At 39.3% G+C, this 17,669-nt stretch overlaps 2 protein-coding genes and 1 long non-coding RNA gene across 7 annotated transcripts in view; 2 read left to right on the top strand and 1 right to left on the bottom strand.

The window, feature by feature from the left end:
* Positions 1 to 17,669, top strand: part of LOC310735674 — a 171,327-nt gene that overhangs the window by 111,846 nt on the left and 41,812 nt on the right. The gene's annotated exons all lie outside the window — the stretch shown is intronic.
* On the top strand, positions 368 to 6,083 carry ric3a (RIC3 acetylcholine receptor chaperone a; the record flags this gene model as incomplete). Its single annotated transcript, XM_083559543.1, has 5 exons — positions 368 to 419; positions 2,131 to 2,224; positions 2,388 to 2,539; positions 5,182 to 5,565; positions 5,950 to 6,083. Exons 1-5 carry the CDS (start codon positions 386 to 388, stop codon positions 6,081 to 6,083), a joined length of 798 nt encoding a protein of 265 aa, XP_083415669.1. The 5' UTR covers positions 368 to 385.
* The window catches only part of tub (TUB bipartite transcription factor), a 45,848-nt gene continuing 35,047 nt past the window's right edge, over positions 6,869 to 17,669 (bottom strand). For all 4 annotated transcript variants that reach the window (XM_083558556.1, XM_083558558.1, XM_083558559.1 and 1 more), the window contains 7 exons: positions 17,176 to 17,303; positions 16,474 to 16,665; positions 15,719 to 15,831; positions 10,642 to 10,756; positions 10,102 to 10,200; positions 9,171 to 9,342; positions 6,869 to 9,003 (listed from right to left, as the gene is read on the bottom strand). In XM_083558556.1, the coding sequence (XP_083414682.1) occupies positions 8,870 to 9,003; positions 9,171 to 9,342; positions 10,102 to 10,200; positions 10,642 to 10,756; positions 15,719 to 15,831; positions 16,474 to 16,665; positions 17,176 to 17,303 (953 nt within the window). In that variant the 3' untranslated portion in view covers positions 6,869 to 8,869. The remainder of the gene's footprint in view (positions 9,004 to 9,170; positions 9,343 to 10,101; positions 10,201 to 10,641; positions 10,757 to 15,718; positions 15,832 to 16,473; positions 16,666 to 17,175; positions 17,304 to 17,669) is intronic.

Here is a 17,669-nt window from a genome sequence, read left to right as displayed (position 1 = left end):
TGTGAGACCTGGGTATAGTCCAACACCAAGAGAGGATAATGATGATGATGTTGATGTGTGGACTCCTGAATCACTTTCTAGAACAACTTCAAACCCTGAGAGCTTTTGGCAGAAGAAAACTTTTCAGAAATCTCCGCTCCTCACTCAAGTCACTCCTATTTACGGCTTTGGAATTTTCCTTTATATCATTTATATATTCTATAAGGTACAATTACAGTAATGTAGGTCACTGATATATTCAAAAGTTGATATGGTAATGACTAAACATTTTGTAGTCAGTTGAATTTTAGATATTGACTTGTTTTTAAACAGATCTTTGTCTGTGTTTCCATTTGAGCTTACACATAAAGAACAATCTATGAAACAAAAGTGTAGATTCACCATCATGATGGCTGAGCGCATGGAAACACCGGAAGCAAGTAAGTACCGTATTTTTCGGATTATAAGTCACTACATGTTCCACATTTTGAACCCCGCGGCTTAAACAACGAAGCGGCTTATTTATGGATTTTTCCTGGGTTTTTCCCGGTTTCACAAACTTCAAGCCAAACAACTGAACCCCATAACATTAGACCAATGAAATTTCCGAACGGAAACGAAAAAACTTCTCAGTTCTGAGCTGCACGGCATCGGGAGAAAAACTTTCATCGGTGTTGATTTTTAAACGCACGACGGTGCCAAAAGAAAAACTCCCGAGAGAAATAGTTGTGAAAGGAAGGAGGAAGACAGTGAACAATGACTTATTTGGTAGACTACTGTTTAGATACAAGCCGTTGTAGCGTAGAGTCTGGGTCAAGGGATAGCTCACTAACTCCATTTGCAACAGAAATCATATAAGCACAGACAGGTTTTCAAAGAAACTTAGAAATGAGCATCAGAAAATAATATGGACATATTCCTCGGTCTTGCACACATGCAGTAATACCGGGAAAAGGCTATTCCCAAACTGCCGCTCTGCTGTTAAAGGAGCCACAACATATTTCACCCATTACACCGTGTAACAGTCACTGTCTTTCGTTAAAGCCTGTGTAAAGTTCATTAGTTTCAGTGTAGACACTGCGGCTTATAGACAGGTGCGGCTTATTTATGTTCAAAATAAAAATCTTTGTCAAATTCAGTGGGTGCGGCTTATATATGGGTGCGCTTTATAGTCCGAAAATTACAGTATGTAAAAAATACAGAATTATTGAGAAATTGAGAAAATTCTTACCTTCAAACTAACACTAATAATTTCCATAAACTTACACAAGAGCAGGAAGTGCATGAAACAACAACAAAAAAAGATTTACAAAAAGAAAAAGAGCAGAACAAGTCGATGTTAGATAGCACCAAATACACAAATGAAACACTCAGAAATTGTGATCAGGGTCATGTGATCGGCAGTAGTCTGAGGGGGTTAATGGGTATCGAAGTCCAGGGCCGTGTTTGCTCTCCAAACCCACACTGACAGGATACACACCTTTTAAACTTTAAATAGTACTTTCTAATAAATAAAATAAATGATAATTATTTACAATAGCAAATGTTTTACAAAAACAATTATCAAAACATTATTATTATTAAGCACATTATTAAATATTATTAAAAACAATTGATTCATTATGTTTAAAAAATGAATTTAGATACCCAAAAGGCAAAATGTAAACAATTTCATAATAAAATGAGCATCATGGCGGAATTCCTATAACCCTCAATAACTTTTAAAATAAAACCACAGACAACTTTTTAAAAAAATCCATCTCCATCATTCCAGCGTAGCCCAGCTGCTCCAGCATCCCTGCGGTACTGTTTTTATTTTCACTTCTTCATTAACCTCCTGATGGTGTTGTTATTACACATGATGTTGATAAAGATCATCTTGCAGCCTCCAGGGAGCTTTATTCTGTTGTTAAACCCGGATTATAAAATCACAAGCAGCTCAGCAGTTTCTGATAACAATAAGCTGCAGGTGTACAATAAGCTGAAGATTTAATATTTAGCATTGCAGTCATCTGTAGATTTTGGTGTAGAGCAAGAAAACAGCATCAGTCATTTTCAGGTGCTGGAGTCAGACACAGTGTGCTCAGAGTACATCATATCTGCAGAACCTCAGGATGTCTGTAACGTTGCTTGTGTAACTATTGATTGCAGCTGAGGATGAGATGGCACAGCTACAGAGCACATTAAAACTGATGGAAGGACAAGCAGAGAGAAGAAGGTCAAGATCTGTTCTGACTCCTGCAAGGTACAGAACTTCTCTCACCTGTGTGTTTTGAGATCTCAGAGTGGAAAGGATTTATCTTTAAAACACATTCACTGAGGGAACTTTTCATCTTAGGAAAGCTGTGTGACTGTGTGTGTGTGTGTTGAATATCTGATGAAGGTAATTTGATCTGTGAGTTTTCTAGACACAGGCATTGTAAGTACAGAATTGGACATAAGAAGAGAAAACTCCAGCACCTAAGGAAGATCTCAGATGTGTTGTTCGACAGACGAATGCTGGAAGATGTTACCCCTGAGGAGGAAGCTGAGGAAACCCCATATTCTGTAGACTGGGAGGGTAAACCTCACACACTGATGTACAATATATGGCCAAAAGTATTGAGACACCTGACTTTTCCAGCCATACATGGTTCTTTCTCAATTTGTTATCACAAAGTTAAAAGGCACACAATGGTATACTCTTCAAACTACATCATTACCTGACTTTACCAAAGCCCTCATTACTGAAAGAACACAAATCCATACAAGCACATTCCAAAATCTAGTGGAACATCTTCTTAGAGGAGTAACTTTCATATTAAGTTCAAGTTTAAGTTTATTTCTATAGCGCTTTTCACAATGGACATTGTCTCAAAGCAGCTTTAATTAATGTGTATTTATCCCTGGTGAGCAGACTGGGGTGATTGTGGCAAGAAAAACTCCCTAGATGAATAAGAAAAAAACCTTTAGAGGAACCAGACTCAAAAAGGGGAACCCATCCTCATTTGGGTGATATCAATATTAAACTTTCAAGCTCAAAGTGGCAAAAAATCTAATTGGCTTCCATTGAACACATTAAACATTTTAGACTACTTCCACCAAACTGAGCAGAATTTAGGTTTGGACTGATTTGACAGAATTACAGAATTACAATCAAATATTCCAAACTCACTTATAGACATTAATTGAGGGAAAGTCCATGATACAAACTCCAGCTGTCCTCCAGCCCTCTTCTATTCCTCTCACTGTACCCATAACACACAATCTCACTTCATCTATCTCTCTATTTCTGCATCTGTAACACTCTCACTTTATCTATATTTCTATCACTGTACCTTACTTCATCTATCTCTCTGTCACTGCACCTGTAACACACACTCACTTCACCTATCTCTCTCTATTTCTGCATCTGTAACAATCTCTCACTTTATCTATCTTTCTGCCTCTGTATCTGTAAAACACGCTCTCACTTAATCTATCTCTCTTACTGGCACTGTAGCATACGTTCTCACTTCATCTATCTCTCACACTGGCCCTGTAACATACACCCCCACTTCATCTATCTCTCTAACTGGCCCTGTAACATACACTCCCACTACATCTATCTCTCTAACTGGCCCTGTAACACACTGTCACTTTATCTATCTCTTTAACTGGCCCTGTTACATACACTCCCACTACATCTATCTCTCTAACTGGCCCTGTAACACACTGTCACTTTATCTATCTCTCTAACTGGCCCTGTAACATACACTCCCACTACATCTATCTCTCTAACTGGCCCTGTAAAACACCGTCACTTTATCTATCTCTCTAACTGGCCCTGTAACACACTGTCACTTCATCTATTTCTCTCACTGGCCATGTAACATACACTCTCACTTCATCTATCTCTCTCACTTGCCCTGTAACACAAGCTCTCACTTCATCTATCTCGCTAACTGGCCCCATAACACACTGTCACTTTATCTATCTCTCTAACTGGCCCTGTAACACACTGTCACTTCATCTATCTCTCTCACTGGCCATGTAACACACGCTCTCACTTCATCTATCTCTCTAACTGCCCCCATAACACACTGTCACTTTATCTATCTCTCTAACTGGCCCCGTAACACACTGTCACTTCATCTATCTCTTTCACTTGCCCTGTAACACACGCTCTCACTTCATCTATCTCTCTAACTGGCCCCATAACACACTGTCACTTTATCTATCTCTCTAACTGGCCCTGTAACACACTGTCACTTCATCTATCTCTCACACTGGCCCTGTAACACACTGTCACTTCATCTATCTCTCTAACTGGCCCTGTAACACACTGACACTTCATCTATCTCTCACACTGGCCATGTAATATACACTGTCACTTTATCTATCTCTCTAACTGGCCCTGTAACATACACTCTCACTTCATCTATCTCTCTAACTGGCCCTGTAACACACTGTCACTTCATCTATCTCTCTAAATGGCCTCGTAACACACTGACACTTCATCTATCTCTCACACTGGCCATGTAATATACACTGTCACTTCATCTATCCCTCACACTGGCCCTGTAAAACACTGTCACTTCATCTATCTCTCACTGGCCCTGTAACACACTGTCACTTCATCTATCTCTCACTGGCCCTGTAACACACTGTCACTTCATCTATCTCTCACACTGGCCATGTAATATACACTGTCACTTCATCTATCTCTCTCACTGGCCCTGTAACACACTGTCACTTCATCTATCTCTCTAACTGGCCCTGTAACACATGCTCTCACTTCATCTATCTCTTTCACTGGCCCAATTACACACTGTGACTTCATCTATGTCTCACACTGGCCCTGTAACACACTGTCACTTCATCTATCTCTCACACTGGCCCTGTAACATACACCACCACTTCATCTATCTCTTTCACTGGCCCAATAACACACCGTGACTTCATCTATCTCTCACACTGGCCCTGTAACACACTGTCACTTCATCTATCTCTCACACTGGCCCTGTAACATACACCACCACTTCATCTATCTCTCTCACTGTAACATACACTCTCACTTCATCTATCTCTCACACTGGCCCTGTAACATACATTCTTATTTCATCAATCTCACTATCACTGTATCTGTAACACTCTCTCTCTCTCTTCATCTATATCTCTCATGCTACTCAAATAATTTAAAAGGCATCTTCATGACAATATGATGTTGTTTGTCATTCTCAGGTTATCCTGAAGAAACCTTTCCTCAGTACGAGGTGCAGCTTCGCAGACGCTATCCAAGTGTCATCTTGGAGGAGCCATATGGAGATGTTTCTACACCCGAGGAATTGGCTGAAAGAATAGATAGCGAAGAAGAGGAGGACAAAAGGAATGAAGAGATCAAAAAAGTGAAAGATGAGTTTAGTGAAAATCAAGATGATCCTAAAAAGATTAAAGGTGATGGTGTACTCGAAAAAGGAGAAGAAACAGAAGATAATAAAGATGGTGCTGATGAAGATCATCAACAGGATGAAAAAGAAGAGGAGGACGTTAGTGAAGATCAACCTTGTCTGGCTTATTACTCTACAGATGAACAGGAGACACCAAATTCACCAGGACAACAAACCAGTAGGAGGAGACAGATTTCTTTTAGTATTCAGAGGCAGTTTTTTTACTGTTCCAAAGCAGGTTCTGTCAGATGCAGCTATGGAGGTGTGGATGACGATGACGATGCTGCTGCTGATGATGATGATGATGATGATGATGATAATAATAAACTGGATGAAGATGATCTGAAGAACACGGAGAGGGAGGAGGAGATGCAGAAGGAAAAATATAAGGATGTACAGGGGGAGAGTGAGAAGGAGAATGAAATGAAGCTGGAGGAGGAGATGGAGATGGAGATGGAGATGGAGATAGAGGAAGAGATAGAGAGGGAGGAAATTGAGGAGGATGACCCACTGATGGAAGCCGAGCGTCTGGATTTCAGCACTCAGCTCATCTGGGATCCAGAAGTACAGGAAGTTGATCTGATTGACTTCCTTCTAAAATATAAACCTGAACCTGGGGTGAACTCTGAGCAATCAGGAGAAGCTGAAGCCACAGGACTCATGATGCGCTACAAGAACCAGAAAAAAGAAAACTGACCTGATCTTCTAACAACCCACATAGAATCCATCAGTATTTATGGAACTCTGACCATCAGAGAACCATGGGTATTTTCTCAGTGTGTATTACTGCATTACCTACAGATTAGTGTCATTTATACAGTAAACATGCCTTTAGAACTGTATTGTTTTTGTTTGTTTGTTTGTCTGTTTTCATTTCACTGTAATTATGTTTGAATTATATTACACTGGGTAAGAAAATATGGACTATAAGTGATAATGTGGCAGATAAGATGACAAAAGCTTGATAATGAAAAACACAGTGGTGTTATTATGAAATAAAGTGAGAGTGATTACTGAGAAGTACTGAATCTAATGGGTAATGTAGTTTTTGGACTTTTGGCTTTACCATGACAATAGCAAATATGTTAATTAAAAACTCTCACCTGTGTCTTATTTCATAATAACACCACTATGTCATAATAACACCACTATGTTACAAAGTGTGACACAGACACAAGATGGATGTGAGACAAGCATGAGACAGATGTGAGACAGACACAAAATGGATGCTAGATGAACATAAGACAGATGTAAACCGAAGGTAAGAGAGATGTTACACAAAAACAAGACAGATGTGAGACAGATTTGACAGGTGCAAAACATATGCAAGACAATGTGATACAGACTATAAATGATCAAATCAAGACATAAGATAGAAGTGAGAGTGTTTAGTAAAACACGTGACTTGCTGGGGCTGATGGGTAATGTAGTTCTGAGCCCTATCGTGCTACCCTGAGAACAGCAAATAAATAAATAAAATGTTTATTTGTTTAGATGTTTGTTTATTTACAAAGTTTATTTAGAGTTTATACCTGCTCTGATTTGTGAAACAGTTTACAATAAAACCAGAAATAAAAGCAAAAAAAAAAAAAATTTTTCAGTAAATTTATTTTCAGTTTGTTGTAATTTATTCTTTCACTGAGAAACACACTGACAAGAATTGAGAACACACACACACACACATACGCACGCGCACACACAACACACACACACACACACACACACACACACACACACACACACACACACACACACTACAGTAACACTCAGGATAAAGTTCACTGTTCTGTAAAATTTTTTTGTCCTGGGTCTGTAAATTTGTTGTACATTGTTGAATTTCAAGTGTTAAGATTTAGTGTTGAGTTTTCAGTGATAAGTCCCAAATGTTGAGTTTTCACTGATAGGTATTTCGTGTTAAATTTCTAGTGTTGAGTATTGAGTTTTGAATTTCCAGTATTAAGTATTGAGTTTTCACTGTTGAGTATTCGTGTTGAGTTTTTAGTGTTGAGTACAGATTGTTTTCACTGTTGAGTGTTGGACATTGTATGTTAAATTGTCAGTGGTAGGTATTGGGTTGTGAGTTTTCAGTGATGAGTATTAAATATTGAGGTTTTCACTGTTGAGTATTGGTGTTGAGTTTTCAGTGTTGAGTACAGATTGTTGAGTTTTCAGTGATAAGTATTGTGTTGAGTTTTTAGTGTTGAGTACAGATTGTTTTCACTGCTAAGTGTTGAATTTTTAGCTGTGAGGATTTGGTGTTGTTTCGGTGTTGTGTACTGGGTGTTGAGATTTCAATGATGAGTATCGGGTGTTGAGATTTCAGTGTTCAGTACTGGGTGTTGAATTGTCACTGTTGAGTCATGAGTGTTTTCCTTGTTGAATGTTGAGCAGTGGATGTTGAATTTTCAGTGGGAAAGACTGATTGTTAGGTTGAAAATTTTGGAAATGTTGAATTTACAGTGTTTATGATTAAATATTGCATGTCCAATGATTAGTGGGTGTTTATTGGTTTTGTTTTCACCCGTTGAGGTATTGAAATTTCTGTATTTTTTTTTTCATTGGTCAGTTGTCAGTGTTAAGTACTGAGTGTTGAGTTTGTTTGTGTTGAGTGTTGGATATTGAGTGTTGATATGCCAATGTTGAGTGTTGAGATGATCATGTTGAGAGTTGAGTGTTGAATTGTCAGTGCTGAGATTTGCGTGTTGAGTTGTCAGTGTTGAGTGTTAAGTTTTCAGTTTCAAGTATTGAGTATTGAGTTCTTAGTGTTGAGTATTGAGTGTTGAGTTTTCATTTGTGAGTTTTTTAGTAATGAGTCTTGATTGCTAATGTGGTGTTAAATAAAATCACAGCAGAACGATCTATAAATACATAAATAAAATAGAAATACAAAACACTTCACACGGCATGAAGCTTCAGAAAGCATCACAAAGACTTGTTACGTGATTAAAGTTAGTCATAAACACACACGCGCGCGCACACACACACACACTTTTAATATTACTGTACAAAATTTGAAGTCCAACATTAGCCGATAAAAATGAGAGTATAAAGTGGTATTAGGATGGTTAGGAGGCGATCAGCGGTGATGTTAGCGTGTTCAGCGTTAGCGTTACTCAGACAACTGCAGTTGATCCAGCGATGAGACTGACGATGAGATTTCACCGCTAATACAAACGCATTTGCTGCAGCAGCAAAGTTACACAATAATTCATTCGACTTGAAATTGCAACATGGATAAAATTTAGACGGTGTGTGTCAGACTTTGTGCTTTTTCCTTCGCCGCTGTCCCGGAAAAGCAGAAAGAAGCGTTCGTTGGTCTGCTGTGTGTACAGTCCAAACTACTGTGCGCTCCCATATACAGAGGATCCATTTAATTTAGGACTTGTCCAGGTCACTGAAGTCCTTCTCAGGAAATCAGGATGTCCCCTAATCCGTCCTCTCACACGTCCCTCTGGTTCACCCTGCTTGCATGTCCTCCTGTGTTACTCACAGGCTAGTTTGCTGTCAAAGCTGGACAAAGCGATAGCGAAAGCCTGAAGCGCACACATGGGGTAGTTATAGTCCATAGTGAAGATGTCCTCAGCCACTCGGCCAAACTGCATCACGATATAGTCCGCTAAACACACACACACACACACACACACACACACACACACACACACACACACACAGTAGAGATGAGTTAGTGTTTAAAGAAATCACAAAAATACATTGTGATTATTTACTTTTAATAGTGTGATTAAAGGTAATATATGTTAGTTGAGAGGTTTTTTTTAAACTCACGGTCGTTATCGTGAATGATCTGGAAATTCTTCACAGAGGCCTGAGTGACTCTGCCGTGGAAGTTCAGCACATACGACTGAGTGTCATCGTTCCACACCGGTGTCTTATTGTGGAGCTCGATCACGCTCTCCGTGCTCTTATTCTGCCAGCGAGCCAACAAGGTTTCATGCTCCTGAGGGAAACAGACAAAATACAGACATGAGACAGATGGGTGTGAGTCAGACAAACTAATTTGAGACAGATAGACAAATGTGGCACAGACATAAAACAGTTGTGACACAGACATGAGGCAGACTGGAGACGTGCGTAAGGCAAGCATGAGACAAATGTGAGCCAGATGCAGGCAGATGCAAGATGGATGCAGGACAGGCATGAGATAGAAGTTAGACAGAGTTGGAACCGAAGTGAGACACATACTGTAAGTCAGATGTGACAGGCGCATGACAGATGAAAGACAGGCATGAGACAGACAAAAGAGACAATTGTTACACAGACATGAGGCAGGTGTAAGGAAGAAATGGGGCAAATGCAAGACAGGCATGAGATAGAGGTAAGACAGGAATGAGAATGGCTTAAGACAAATTTGACAGGTGCATGACAGATGCAAGACAGACATGAGAAATGAGACAATTGTACACTTACATGTGGCTTGTATGAAGCAGATGCAATATAGATGCAAGACAGGCATGAGACAGAGGTGAGACAGAGGGTAGTTAGAGGATAGACAGGTGTAGGAAAGAGGTTTAGCAGAGATGAGACAGACATGAGAGAGACATGAAAAAGATGTGACCAATGTGAGACAAGTATGGAGGAGGATTTTCCCAAGGTGAAGGCACTAACACTAATAACTAACAATAATGAATAAATATTAATTAAAAAAAGGATTAATATAAACACATACAAATATTTTTTTTTTTAATTAATCTCTTACATTCCGAGGTCTTATGCAGACTCTTTCATGATCCATGTTCATCCCCGGGATAATGACGCTCATTTTCCGAGGACCTTTAAACCCCAAAACGTTCGTCTCCTGAGAAAAGAGTTCGAAATTAATCCTGGTCTCCATCTCATATTACTGTCATACCAGGAGTCACCTCCAGGGGTCTCACTGCTCCATCATACTGCCACACTGTCATGCTGTCTGCGCTCGCTCGCTCGCTCGCTCTCTCTCTCTCTCTCTCTCTCTCTCTCTCTCTATTCTCTCTCTCTCTCTCTCTCTCTCTCTCCTTCGCTGTGTGTGTGTGTGTGTGTGTGTGTGTGTGTGTGTGTGTGTGTGTGTGTGTGTGTTGCTAGTCTTTCCAGGATAAACCTATTAGCACCCATCAGAAAATTAAGTCTTAATATGAATACAATTAAATGCAACAAATGTTATCTGGAGATTTAATATGATTTACAATGATGCTGTTTCTTAAACACAATATTTCAAATATTGTGTAAAACTAATAATCAATGTAATTGAAAATGAACTCACGTAGCAGATAGCTGCTAGCTCCTGACGCAGGTTGCTGGCCTCCAAAGTGGACGTGCTCTTCACAGGGTTCGTCCCGCTGTCGTACACAGTAAACTTCGTACCCATGAGGTTCGACCTGAGGATCAGATGGAGAACAGAACACTGTCTCTTCGCTTCTCTATGATTTTAACCTCATTTCTCCTTCAAACCCTAATGGAGCAGAAAATGAATGCTCTAATTAGAATCCCCTTAAAAATAACGCGCTTCTCCCAGAGTTGTGAATAATTAATACGGAGCAGTGTGATAATGAATGTTTAATTCCCGTGTACGATACTGTGTGACATGTCTCCTGAAATAGTAAGTGTTCAGTCATAAAGAGTGGCAATGTCTGAAAGAGAAATCACTGAAACACCACATTACACTCATACAGAACTCTATCCCAAATCCATCCCATAATAACCCTGACAGAGAACACTCTGACTTTCAGAGCAGCTGCTGAACTGTAATACAATTATATTCTGCCTTAATTTTATAAAACATACAGCACGAATCAAATGAAAATCACTTTAACTTTCCATTGTCTTAATCGAATTCTCATAAAATGTTTGTGTCTATCTCTCTATCTCTCTATCTCTTTATCTCTCTATCTATCTATAAGTAAGATTCGTATGTGCTATTTGAACATCCCATTACACATTTAGTCCCCACTTACTGTTATAAGAACCTTCACTCTTCTGGGAAGATGTGTCACTAGATCTTGGAGTGTGTTTGGGGAGATTTGTGCTTATTCAACCACAAGGGCATTAGTAAAGTCAGATACTGATGTAAGGTGAGGAAGCCAGGGGTGCAGTTTGCTTTCCAATTCATATTCAGTAGGATTAAGATCAGAGCTCTATAGCAGGCCACTCAAGATCTTTCACTCCAACCCATGTACACCAAATGTTCATTGAGCTGGCTTTGTGTACAGGGGCAGTGTTTTGCTGGAACAGGTTTGGATTTCTACGTTCATGCTTCTGCATCCAAAAACATCCTATATAATTGTGTACCTCCAACTTTGTGGTAACCACATATGGCTGGAAAAGTCACATGTCCCAAAATCTTTGACCATATTGTGTATATATATATAGATGCCCCTTTACCCTGACCGTCACTAAAATGCCAAAGATGCGAGTACACAGGAATTATCGTCTTCTATATAAAAAAAGTCTTATATAACTGACACTGGAGGTGGTTTAATAAATGTTTTCCTGGTACTATGATATTATTTTCTGTGATTTTAAATAAAAAAATTTTTATAGAATCAGATTCACCTTTAAGTAGAAGAATTAATATTACATTTACATTTACATTTACATTTACATTTACATTTGCGGCATTGAGCAGACGCTCTTATCCAGAGCGACGTACAAAAGTGCTTTGAGTCTCTAGCCATGAATTAATCTACACTGGTACGCAAGATTACAAACTTAATATAAATATAACTCTTGAATTCTACAAAGCAAACTTGGAAAGTGTTTCAGGAAGAGGTAGGTTTTTTAATCGTCGCTTGAAGATAGTCAGGGACTCCGCTGTACGGACATCTAGGGGAAGTTCATTACACCTTGGTGCAAGAACAGAGAAGAGCCTTGAAGTGTACTTACCTCTCATTCTGAGAGAAGGTGGTACCAGTCGAGGGCTGAAGGATCTCAGACAGCGTGGTGCAGTGTGAGATGTGATGAGATCTCTGAGGTAAGATGGCGCTGGTCCATTTTTGGCCTTGTAGGCAAGCATCAGTGTTTTGATTCTGGTACATACAGTTACTGGAAGCCAGTGAAGGAGCGCAGCAGGGGGTGGTGTGGGAGAACTTAGGCAGGTTGAACACAAGTAGTGCAGCTGCGTTTTGGATCATTTTTGTGGACGAATAGCATTCAGGGGAAAACCTGCCAGCAGAGAGTTGCAGTAGTCTTGAAATGACAAGAGACTTAACAAGCACCTGGGCAGCCTGTGTGGACAGAAATGGTCGAATCCTTCGGATGTTGTAGAAAAGAAATCGACAGGAACGAGCCACATCAGCGACATGTGGGAAAAAGGACAGTTCATTGTCCACAGTTACCCCAAGATTACGAGCAGTGGCTGAAGGGGAGAGCAGAGAGTCATGAAGTGTTATTTGAAGATCTCGACCTGGAGATAAATCACCTGGGATGACCAGCAGTTCTGTTTTGCTGGGGTTGAGTTTTAGTTGGTGAGCACTCATCCATGACGATATGTCTGTCAAGCATGCCGAGATCCGAGCGGAAGCTGTGGTATCTGGTATGAGCGACCTTATTAGACCTTATATTAGACACCACACTCTGTACTTTTAAGTGAATTTGAGAGAAAACAAGGCATTACATGTATAGGTTTAAGAGTAAAAACCCATTTGTTGGCATCAGTGATATTTCTATTAGAGAAACATAACAGATTGTTTCATCTGTTCGTTGGTTTTCTTATTTAACAGAATGATTCAGAATGATTCGATCAGTCGCTCAAAATCCTTTAAGAAAGTGGAATTAAAAGAAAACAGTAAAGGTCAGACAGGGCCCTAATAGAGGTGTGTGTGGATGAGGAGCGACAGGATGAAGGTCGACTGTCCATCTTAATCCACAGCCTCCATCACTGGGATCACTCTGAGAGAGAACGGCGAGTGATGAGAGAAGAGAGAACACTTTACTAGTTAAGCATCTGTGTGTGTGTATGTGCAGGTGTGTGTGCGATGCAGTGGTGGGAAATAAGATCTATGGCATTCACATGACATGAATGAAGAATGAAGCTGAAGTACCACATTTCAGGTTTGTAGTATTGTTCTTTTACTCAATGTATGAAAATATTTGATTAATGCTATGAATCTCAGAACCTTTACGCAAATCAAGAGTGATGATAAGGAGACATGTAAGTCATTATAAATGTTTATAAATGTATATAAAGATATTTAAACATTAATGAGTCTTAATTGTTGAATACAGGTACATACAGTATATTTATATTTCAACCTAATTGTACAGTCGTGTCACATGATTGACAGTGGCATCTCCATGGCAACATCGACATTAGCATTTGTGCTAAAAAAAAATTTAGGAGTGAAGGTTTATACAGGACGAGTGGTGAGTCAGCAGATCGCAGGCTGTGCTAGAGTTCTGTTCATATTAACAAAAAAAAGGGAAAAACCCAGATCAATCTGACTAGCTCTCACGCTACGTTAACGAGCTACGCTGATTAGCGTGACCTCACACTCTGTGCTTTTCATGTGTGCTCAGTCTGCATCCTGATTTATAATCAAAGTCTCAGAAATCTGTACAAGACAAGCGCTCTCATTCTGTCTGTTTATCTATTTGTCTATATGTCTATCTGTCTGTCTTGTCTGTTCAACTGTCCATCTTTCTGGTTTATTGTATAGTTGTCTGTTTGTCTTTAAGTCTCTCTGTCTGTTTGTATATCTGCCTGCCTGTCTGTTCTAGCTTTCTGTTTGTATACTGGCTGGCTTGGCTGGAAGTCTAAACTCTATAAAAATTAAATCAGAAGTTCTAATCTTTTATGCTGTTTCTCGTTTCTATTATTTAATGGGTTTTAGTGTGTTCCTGGAACCAACCCCAGCCATTAGGGTTGCACAAGCCTTAGTGCTGGTCCCAAGCCCGGATCAATGGGGAGGGTTGTATTAGGAAGGGCATCCAGGGTAAAAACATTTGCCAAATCAAAACATGCAGATGGTCCGCTGTGGTAACCCCTAGTGGGAGAAGCCGAAAGAAAGTAGTGTGTTCCTGATCTGCATTGGGTTTTACAGTTTTTCTCAGTTTCTTTGTGCTCATTGATAACTAAGAACCCATTTGAGTAACCTTGATGTAAAGCAAAATATCTTTATCTTCTCTGGTGATCTAGGATCTCTAAGTCTCGCTCTGATCTCTAAGCTCTCATTGGTCTTACATTTTTTCTCAGTTGCTTTGGAGCGTTTCTCAGATCAGAAATTAAATTCTCACATCTAATTGTTTAACCTCCACATCATTTAGTTTTTTGTGCTCATCATAAGAACATTTCTTGTTGCTTTAATGAAAATGCGAATGCTTTGGTACATACGTTTAATCGACTGTGTACAAGTGTCTGCTGTTTCCTACATTATCAGTTGTTTATGATCAAAATATATTATACAATTATATACATTTCTATTAAACTGTTTTTGTAAATGTGTTGAATTGATGAATTGTGCAGATGAATCTTGAATGTCACTAATGAAGGAAAGTGTACGGCATCAGATCAACCAATAATCAACTACCCAGTCAGCAAACAAATTTGACTTGGCATTTTATCTGGCACAGCTGGCATTCATCCGGCACTGGCATACAGCATGTGGGCCAAACATGGCCCAGGTTTGGCAGAGGTGGTACCGATTTTAAGGCGGCTCATTAGACATGGGCCAGATGTCATTTGTAGTATTCGGCCCAGATGTCAAGTATACATATGTGGGCCACATACGTATGGCCGATCTTAACCCATATTTAAAATTCATTTCAAATACCTTTGAGTAAAATCCCAATGTTTTAATTTACAAAGATATTTCCATCTTTCTGTGTTTCCAGCAAATGTGTGAATCCTGTACGGTCTCTCGCAATCATTATAAATCGAACATGCAATCAAATAAATGGATTTGTGCTGCTGAAATTCATATATACCGTACAGAAGGAAGTCAAATTTTCAAACCATAGTTTATATCAAGAAATCCTGAAACTGTTCACCGTCATACTGACAACATGACTAAACAGGGCCTTTTCATATTGATGGGAATGAGATGTTCATTGAAACAAATATTCGCTTTTGAGAGATGAACTAAGGATTTTGAGAAAAGTAAAGGCTTTTCCAAGAAATCCAAAGTTTTGTGCTGTTTGTACATATAATTTTGAGAAATGCAAGTACTAGTTTGCAAATATTAAGAATGATTCGAGAAATGCTCCAAAACAACTAAGAAAAACTGTAATGTCTGGTTAATGATTCGACTCTCAGAAACCTGTACAAGACAATCCTGCTCTCTCATCCTGAGGATCTCTCTCATCGGAGAAACATGGATTTAAAAAAAACGATTTGTTAAACCTGCCTGAGTTTCCCGATGAAGCTCTCGCCACCTCTCGACAGGTCAGTGGGGTCAATGGAGATCAGGTAGTTGGAAGTTTTGCTCTTCTTTCTTTTTCTTCCAGCTAAAAGAAACATCTACAACAAGAGTGGATGTAATGAACCACTGCAAATATACAAATATACAAATATATGAAAAACAAAATTTTAAACAGAAGTTTCAACATTATATCTAAAAATGTGAGAGATTTCATTATAGACATTGTTTCATCTTGAAACGTATCTAATTTACTATTTTCACAACCCACTCAACAGCAAATAAAAGCGAAAACACTAAATAACCAGCGTAAAAGAAGTAAATAAACCACGTCATTTATTATTTAAATGCAAAACTCTATATATCAGTGGACTAATTATAATTAATGAACGTTAGGAATCTGCTTCATGAATATTAATGATATTGGAGCGTCTCAGAGAAGACAGGATGTGAGCTGGAGACAAAAAAAAAAGTGTTGCATACAGTACAATTTTAGGAATGATTTCATCTGGTCCCTTTCTGATGAATAAAAATGGCTAAGGCATTCATGTTTTAATCAAAATTGTTTATCAGTTGAAATTTGTTCCCATGGTTGCTAATCAGCGCCTCTGAATCTTGAGCTAAAACGAGAACCGAAGTGTTTCTATTTCTGTCCAGACATGTAATTACTTGAGCACAACACCACAGCGCTGTAGGCCTTCAAAACAAATCCTGAATAAAGACAAATGGATGAGTCGTCTGACCTTTTTGCCGTCTTCTCTTTCGAGATGGAGGTAGTAGGTGGGGTACATGCCCCGGTCCATTCCTTTTTTATCCCGCGTGATCCTGCATTTGATGGTCACTCCCTGTGGTGCCGGCCTCAAGGTGAACTCCTCGAGATCGCCCACATCGATGGACGGCTCGCTGGTGACCGGCGTTGATGCTGAAGCCGCTTCCTGACAGAGTGGAATGTAAACACGTTTATATATTTATACAGTTATTTTTATCTACATGGTATAAACAGCTCCATTCAGTCCAATGCCAGCGCACGAGGCGAGAAGAAAACACAGCTGTGATCAGTGTGACATTTTTAGTCACAAAGTTGAATCCAGGGCAGATTTTCAGCATAAGAGGAAGTGCTGCCTCCCTAAAGACAGAAATATGAACAGTTGTGACTAAAAGAAGTAGCAGTGACGTGTGTAGTGGACTGGAGAGGATCTGGGTGTCATCTAACACACACACACACACACACACACACACACACACACAGTGGACCATAATCCTTTAAAATGTAAAAGCTCAACTATTTATGTCACTCCAAACACACTTCCTTTTACTCATGGCTCAAAAGAAGAGGAGGAGAAAACAGAGGAGAAAAAAATTGCAGATTTATCTCATAAAATCACGTTACTGGTCATCACATGATAAAATTTGGGAGGTGAGAGTGGATTTATGCTCTGATGTACCTTGCTGGATTTCTTGCTGGTGGCCGAGCCGGGTCTGGTGTTGCTGTTGAGTTGAGAAGAACTGGAGCTCACTTCGTCCTCCTCATCATCATCTTCTTCCTCATCAAAATTCATGCTGCTGGAGATTCCTGGAGAAAAATCCAAACGGGATCAACTTCACAAAGAGATAAACCTGCAAACTTGAAATTGTTTGATCTGACATTAAAAAAAACAATGACCTGCTTCTGCTTGGCTGCTGTTTGAGAAGAAACCACCTCAAGCACACTGTTTGTCTAACTACAAATAAATAAATAAAGGAAAATTTATATACTGGCTTCACTCCATACCAATTCCCATCGTTTGCTGGTTTCACTGTGTTTGTATGTGATCTTCATTACATTCATTGTTGTGTTTTGTCCCTTTATCATCAAATTGACCCACAATGTTTGTCATACATTAATATTGAGCTTGTAGAGGTTTCTGTGATAGCGCGTCATCATATGTTCAGTCTCATA

Source organism: Silurus aristotelis (assembly GCF_946808225.1).
Source record: "Silurus aristotelis genome assembly, chromosome: 13".
In the NCBI taxonomy this organism is placed as follows: domain Eukaryota; kingdom Metazoa; phylum Chordata; class Actinopteri; order Siluriformes; family Siluridae; genus Silurus; species Silurus aristotelis.
This window is presented reverse-complemented; position numbering and strand designations above follow the sequence as displayed.